The 7993-nt window shown below is 41.1% G+C and overlaps 2 protein-coding genes across 3 annotated transcripts in view; one reads left to right on the forward strand and one right to left on the reverse strand.

Moving 5' to 3' along the window:
* Positions 1-739: 739 nt before the first annotated feature.
* The window catches only part of LOC129765313 (golgin subfamily A member 4), a 34610-nt gene continuing 27356 nt past the window's right edge, over positions 740-7993 (reverse strand). Inside the window, exon 8 of the transcript XR_008741415.1 lies at positions 740-2144. The gene's annotated coding sequence lies outside the window, so the exon portion shown is untranslated. The remainder of the gene's footprint in view (positions 2145-7993) is intronic.
* The window catches only part of LOC129765314 (uncharacterized), a 15566-nt gene continuing 8591 nt past the window's right edge, over positions 1019-7993 (forward strand). The window contains exon 1 of one of the 2 annotated variants that reach the window (XM_055765489.1): positions 1019-1712. In XM_055765489.1, the coding sequence (XP_055621464.1) occupies positions 1570-1712 (143 nt within the window). In that variant the 5' untranslated portion in view covers positions 1019-1569. Of the gene's footprint in view, positions 1713-2298; positions 2445-7993 lie in introns of those variants that run through there. The other variant, XM_055765490.1, reaches the window with a different exon arrangement.

Raw genomic sequence — 7993 nt, forward strand, 5'->3', positions numbered from 1 at the left:
TGCCCTATATCGCAATGCATGTTATTTTATCAAAGTAATACTGTAGAAAAATTCACATATTTTTGTATTTATTGGGTTTTTTAATTGAAATTGAAAACACCTTCCAAACATACTTGCTTTGAATCGAATTTATTGCCAAATAAAGTTATACAAAATTGAATAAACTTTACAGTAAGTGGTAGCTAATAAATTAAGCTATCCTTTGGTGCGAAAACATTGCCATATGGTTGCTTTCCAAAGACATGAAAAATTATCAAAGTGGCTCTACGATTTTTCGAACGCTTGGCTTGAAATTGGTCAAACACACGACTGACTTGCAAATGTAAATATAATAAATAAATAAGGATTTTTTATTGCTAATAAATTATTTTTTCTCTACAACGAATTTTTCCGATGGTACAGATTTTTGGAAAAAAAAGTACAGATGAGAAAGATTTTTGACCCCTGTGGTACAGATCTAAATGTGGCAACACAGATTTAAATGAACCAACCATGTTCATTTTGCCCAAAAAATGACCTTCAAATGTCGATTTTTAACCAAATTTTTTTTTGAGATGACAGTAGATCTTGACGTTTCATGCAATTTGAAGACATTTGGCACCAACAGTTTTTAACTCCGATGTTAAATTTTTTTCATAATGTTACTCCATTACATAGAATTAATTTTCTTTAATTTTTTCCACCTAAAAATTCATTACCATTACCTTATTCTAAGTAATTGTAATGTGCACCGCAAGTCATCAGAGTATCACCGACAGATAAGGGTTCTATTATCATTGACAACCGGTATCTGAAATTAATCCATAAAAAAATCATACATTTGAACAGACGTATTCGCGTTCGCGTTCCTCACAGCCGCGAGAGGGTCAATTTTTAGCGCAATCAAACTTTGCCACAACCACAAAACAACATTCGCTCTCCCATATAGCCACCGGAGGCCGCGTCGCGCCGGTTTAAGTGGGTACTCATACGCGCTCAGCACATTCATTGCACCGTTAATCGGACTGTGTTAGTGACAGACGGGGGGTTTATTGCTCCACTCGGAGAACAAAAAAAAAACTAAGCGCCATCCATATATTCGTGAGTAGCGCTACTTTTTATATTGACCAGGCAGCAGAAGCGGATCTCTGAATGTATAAAAAAGAGATTCATTAGTACTCGGTATCTCGTGGCGCAAGCATCTTCGACAACAACGTGCGCATGTTGTTCGTGTTTTACATGAATGAAACTCGTTCGTCTAGCCGCGTGACGATCTGAGGTCTACTTCCGCAAACATCAGAGTGCAAAGAAGAAAACATGTAATTACAAGTAAACAAAATTGCAACAATAGAAGAAACAACAAGGCGTGCGCTCGCAAACCGATTTAGCAAGAGTGTTAACGATTAGAGATTGTTGTGTGACACTCATCCCAATCTGGCAGTGTGGTTCGTTTCAAAATGCGTGAATAGTTTCTAATGAAAGATTACTTTCGAGGGTAGCCCTGAGCAGTGTGAAGTGATTAAAATCGACGAACCCCGAAAACACTCAGCTGACGCGTGTCGTGTGAACCCAGCTAGCCATCGAGCCACGATGGATAATTCCACCAAATTCACCGAACTCGAGCGACAGATTCGCCGAATGGATATAGACGCGGACACTATCCAGGTGACCTACCACTTACGGAAATTCGCTGAACTCTTCCTGAGCCATATAGTCGATGATCGAGCGCTGAGGTGAATATTAATTGTTGTGGAATGGAAAATGTGGCAGTCTGTCTCTATCGAGCTATCACCAGCATGGGGATTCGTATTGTTCTTATGGTGGTTGTGTATTATGAGTTATGTCTTTGTGTGTATCACTGATGTTGATCGAAAGTTGCTGCCCCGTTTTCCTGCTGGATCACATTCCTCACCATTGTGTTCAACATTTTCGGGAGGTCTTCGTACACACGTTTTTGAGATAACCACTGTGGTGCTGGTTGGCCGGTCAGAGGGTAGTAGCGCGGAAGAACATGGGGCATTGGGTTAAGGGAAAGTTGTAAAACAGCTTGCCATCTGCGCGCACTTCAACACGCATTGGCTTTATGGGAATTTTCTCTCACACCAAGATAAGTGGTGGCTGCAAAGGTTATGATATTCGTGGTTTGGTCAGCCAGCATTCGGAAGCTGTGGGGAAGAGAGAAAAAAAATTAAGCATTTCGATCGATGAGGTTGCACATTCAATGCAGCGCGAGAAATTAAATGGCTCTTGTGTGTAGTTTTTTTCAGGGCTTTGTACCATCAATGTGTCAAGTTTCGTAACCGGTGTTCAGAGAAAAAAGTATAATACTAGGCGATTGCTTGTTTTTTTTTGTCGGTTGATTTGTGTGAATTATGGCTCGTTATCGTGGTACAACCAAATAATTTGTTTCGTCTGCGGTACCTTGACATCGTGTTTTTCCAGCAGTAACCGATTTTGTTATTGAGGTAGTTAATATTGCCGTCCACGCTGCCTATAATATGGAAGGTATATTGTAAACCTTCCATATTATAGGCAATTCATTTGAATTGTTCTCTCAAGTCAATCTTAGGTCATTCATATAATATTGACGATAGAATGAAGATGATAGAACGATGAATAGAACTGCGGAAATTCAGATATTGTTACAATACAGTCGACATAGAATAAATAAGACAGACAGGGTCTAATAAAAGACCTGATAATAGCGAACACTTTTCTGTCGATTCCTAAACTCTCGCTGATTGGTTGATGTTGACGCATTACAAAGCGTCCCATTTTGCTATTGATCTGAAAAAAAGTTGGCCTTCACCCTGGTTCTTCAAAATACCAATAACAAACATCAGTATTCGCCAACATCAATAAACAGAAGATGCACTTTCAAACCATTAGACGCTACCCAGCCAAACATCGTTTTCTTTGAAACTAGAATTTTATTTACTCTGAGCCATCTTCAACTTTTTCAGATGTTCTAATCGTTTGCACTGTTTAAAGCAGAACCAAGGCTTTCATCTGAGAATCGGTTTATGCTGTGTCACACGGAATCTGAAGGATGCATTTTCGTCTGGAAAGATCATGTTTGTTTGTCATTCCTGCAGAGATGAGTTGACAGGACGATCAATTCGCAGTTACATTACTGATCAACAACAATCGGTTACAACACCTACGCTCGCTGATTTGCCATCACAGGTTCAGCAACTGCACGATATCGTTGCTGAATTGGGAAAAAAAGTTAACCGCATTTCGACAAATCCACAACGCAATCGCTCAGTGAGTGTAGCTCCAGTTTGGCCCAGCTCTGGCGTGAAACGCAGACGTGAAGATCGCCCTGATGTCGATGTGCCAATGGCAAAAGGAATCAAATCTATCGATTTGAGCGATCTCTCTGTTCCTTCCATCTCACCCGCTGCGCCACCGGTTATGTTTTGGTTGTATTTATCTCGTTTGAATCCACTCATCTCTGATAGTGACGTGCAAAATATCGTGTCGCGCTGTTTGGATTAGAGATGGGCAAAACAGTTCACTTTGATGAACGGTTCACTCATTAACCGTTCATCTAAGTGAATCAGTTTTGTTGAACCGTTCTTTCGCTCTTTCGTTCAGCGGTATTAAGAACAACATAGAATGTTAGCTGGAACTCAACATCAATAGACAGCTATTAATTGATATCGTTGGATTGGATAGTGTACGTATGGGATTTATATTTTTGAAATTTAGTGGGGAAAGATAAGCTGCTTCTTCTTTAAAAGTCGCAAACTGTATGTGAAAATATGTTTGTCAGTCGACAAAAGTTTATGTAATAATTTGATGTGCACAAAATATGTGCAATTTTTGATATTCTCTTCTTGGACAACACACAGGTTCCATGTAAGATCATATTTCATAATGTTCATTCAGGGGAAAAATCAGCAGCGATTTTCACTAACAATAAATCATACAAACAATCCCGATAACACGTTTACGCAATAGGCCAAACAATGAATTGAAAGCAACGAAAAAACTTTGCCCTCACTATAAGATTTTATGTTTACCTAATTCATGAATCGCCCCAGCTTTTCCCCCAGATTTTTTTTTCTGATAATCAGGAAATATATGAATGTTACGCGGAATTGAAAGAATACATGTGATTGGAAATATATAGTTTTGCTTTTAAAACTACGAAAATCTAATCTAATTTTTAACACAAAATTGAGTATACATTAACAAAACAAACCCTGCGTTAGATGCATTTTGCTCATCATGACAATATCGTTTTATTTTCCTTACAAACGTTCTCGTTATATTTGTCCCTTCCGTCCAGCGCAAATCAGTTCAGCTGTACTCGTTCGCCTGTTCTCAAACAGTTCGTTCCCAAACAGTTCACTCTCAATCAGTCCTTTCCCATACAGTTCACTCGCAAACAGTTCGTTCTGAATCAGTTCGTTCAAAAGCAGTTCACTCTCCATCAGTTCACTCTCAAACAGTTCACTCGCAAACCGTTCTTTCGGAATCAGTTCGTTCACAAACCGTTCGCTCGCAATCAGTTCGTGGGGAGAATTACCGTTCTTTGAAAAAGAACGACCGTTCGTTCATTTTTTTCGGCGAACTAGTTCGTTCGTACCGTTCGTGAACGGTTTGCCCATCTCTAGTTTGGATACCGTTGATCCTGTAGACGTTTTCCGATTGGTTCCTAAAGGCAGGGATACAAGCAACATGACATTTGTGTCATTCAAGATCGGTTTTGAAATTTGGCACTCGATCCGGCCTCATGGCCTGCCGGGTTACAATTCCGAGAGTTTGTTGACCTGGCAAAAAACTAATTCATCACAGCTCCGCTGTTCCTATCATGTCACTGGCTCCGGGACACTCTGTAACAGGTATCAAGGAAGCCCCTACACCTCCCAACTTAGTCGTGCTTTCTGTTAACGCCAGTCATTATCTCCGTCATCCCGGTCCTACAGTTGGTGTTGGTAAAAGGGGCTTCCTACCTGCAACTGCAGGCAACTATAGTTGTGATAACGAACTTCCGGTACTTGACAATGCTTCACTTTCTACCAGTTGCTGCTCATCATCTATTTTGTTTGATGCTTCTACATTGGATCCGGGACAACCAATAACAGATATTGAGGAAGCTCCCTCGCCACCCGACCCAGTCGTGCCCCATGTCAACATCCGCCAACATGCCTGTCCCGGTCCTGCGATCGGTGTTGGTTCAGGGGGCTTCCGGCCTGTAAGTTCAGGCGAGTATACTTATAATTCTGAACTTTCGGCACATGAAATCCCTTCGATTTCCAGCTCCAGTGATCGCTATTCCTCGAACCTCCGGATTTATTACCAAAATGTGCGTGGACTGAGGACCAAAATAGATACTTTCTTCTTGTCGGTTTCAGAAGAAGAGTTTGACTTGATTGTTCTGACTGAAACATGGCTGGACGATCGTATTTTCTCAACGCAGCTTTTTGGATCTTCGTATGCCGTTTACCGTACCGATAGAAGTCTTCTAAACAGTCACAAATCTCGTGGAGGAGGTGTATTGATTGCTGTCACGAGGCGTCTAACCAGTTATCTAGATCCTGCCCCTATTTCCCTTCTACTTGAACAACTGTGGGTTTTGGTGGAAGTTCATCACAACACTATCAGTATCAGCGTTATTTATCTTCCACCTAACAGGAAAAACGATAGCACGGCAATTGACGAGCATGTGGAATCCATTGGTTCTGTTTCAACTCGTCTGAAAGTACACTCTCCTGCTCTTCTGTTCAGTGACTATAATCAAGCTGGTTTGCAGTGGTGTTCCTCTGAAGGTGGTACGCCATTCATCGATCCATTGACATCGCATATACCCGTGGCCTGCAGCGTTCTCCTAGACGGATTCAACCTACACGGTTTTTCGCAAATCAACACACATCTAAATAGAAATGGTCGATTGCTGGAATTTGTCCTGGCGAATGATTCTGCATTACCCATTTCTTCGGTTTCTTTGGCGGTTGATCCTCTGATTGATCTTGATGCTAATCACCCTGCTCTCGTCACGTCGATTAGCTTGCACACTCCGATCGTTTATGCCGCATCATCTGAACAATCATCTCTAAATTTCCGCCGGGCCAACAACGCTTTATTAAGTGATCAACTCGCCGATATTGACTGAAATTTCATAGAATCTACCAGTAGTGTCAATGTTGCAGTGGAGTACTTATGTACAGCAGTAGTGGATGCAATTTATCGTGTTGTTCCTGCTCGACGACCACCACAAAATCCTCCTTGGTCCTTGGTCCGCCGCTCTAGTATGCCGCTGGTCCCGACGGAATACCCTCAGCAGTCCTGAAGGTTTGTGCCGATGTTCTTTGCTCTCCAACAACGTTAATAAATCTCTCGATTCAGCAAAGTGAGTTTCCCACCCGTTGGAAAGTTTCTTACATGTTTCCGGTGCACAAAAAAGGCGACAAACGCGATGTTGTTAATTACCGTGACATCACGTCATTGTGCGCATGTTCTAAACTGTTCGAGATTATTGTAAATGAATCCCTGTTTTCTTGTTGCAAATATTATATCGACACACAGCAGCACGGTTTCTACCCAAAGCGGTCGGTATCCACGAACTTGGTACAATTTACATCATTATGTTTGCGAAATATGGATTCAGGATGACAAGTTGATGCTGCATACATGGACTTGAAAGCTGCTTTCGATTCAGTGAACCACGAAATTCTCCTCTCGAAACTGGATAAACTTGTTGTATCGTCAAGGAGTGTTAATTGGTTCAGATCCTACTTATTAGATCGCACTGTTCGGGTCAAGATTGACATCTCAGAATCGGAGACTTTTTTTAACAGCAAGGCAGTAACCTCGGCCCGCTTTTATTCTCATTATTTATAAATGATGTTTCGTTGCTGTTACCTTCGGAATGCCGTCTCTTTTTTGCTGACGACGCAAAAATTTTTAAAGTGATAAAGTGCCCTTCGGACTGCTACGAACTGCAAACTTTGATTTGTACCTTTACAGCTTGGTGTTCCAGAAACATGCTGAGTCTTAGCGTTGAGAAATGTAACGTAATCTCTTATCACCGCAAAAATCAGCCGATCATCTATGACTACACCATGTCTGGTTGCCGTCTAACCCGAGTACAACACCTCAAGGATCTTGGAGTTATCCTGGATAGTGGACTATCCTATCGGATTCATTACCATGATATTGTTGCTAGAGCCAATCGCCAATTAAGCTTCATATTCAAAATTGCCGACGAATTTCGTGACCCACTGTGTCTCAGGTCCCTGTACTGTTCACTTGTTCGGTCAATATTGGAATAGAATTTAGTTGTATGGTGTCCCAATCACGCCAGATGGATCGCTCGTATTGAAGCTATACAGAGGAAGTTTATTAGATACGCCCTTCGATTTCTTGATTGGCGCGACCCGCGAAACCTGCCACCCTACAAGGAACGTTGCCGTCTACTGAACATTCAACCACTTGCAGTCAGACGCAAGATCGCTCAAGCTACATTTGCCGCTAAATTACTTGCAGGAGAAATTGACTGCCCTCCATTGCTGGCTTAACTGAATGTGATTTTTTGCTGTTGGAACCATGAAGCAGAAATTATGGATTACATGAGCCCTTTCGTTCAATCTGCCATCTCTTCAACCACAATTTCGGTCTCTTCGACTTCAATATTTCTGCCAGCAATTTCCGACAACGGCTCCTTGATCTATTCCGTACTGCTGGCCATCAAAGATTAGTTTAAGTATTTATTCATTGAGACATCAATTGTCAATTGAATTTTACGAATTAAACAAATAAACAAATAAATATGGTCCCCTTAAGAACAACGCGTTCTAAATCACGTAGAAACATTTATAAATTACTAGCTGACCCGGCAAACTTTGTCCCGCTCAAAATTTATTTTTCGTTATTACATCCACGTTTTCTTACTAAGTGCACGTTTATGGGTCCAACCGTAGAATTGTTCATTGATTGATCTTCTAATCTACCCTTTAAAATTATTTTTTACTATAAAATTTCAGTGCTTCCACCAAAATTCGAT

Source organism: Toxorhynchites rutilus, chromosome 2 (genome assembly GCF_029784135.1).
Source record: "Toxorhynchites rutilus septentrionalis strain SRP chromosome 2, ASM2978413v1, whole genome shotgun sequence".
NCBI classification, from domain to species: Eukaryota; Metazoa; Arthropoda; class Insecta; order Diptera; family Culicidae; genus Toxorhynchites; species Toxorhynchites rutilus.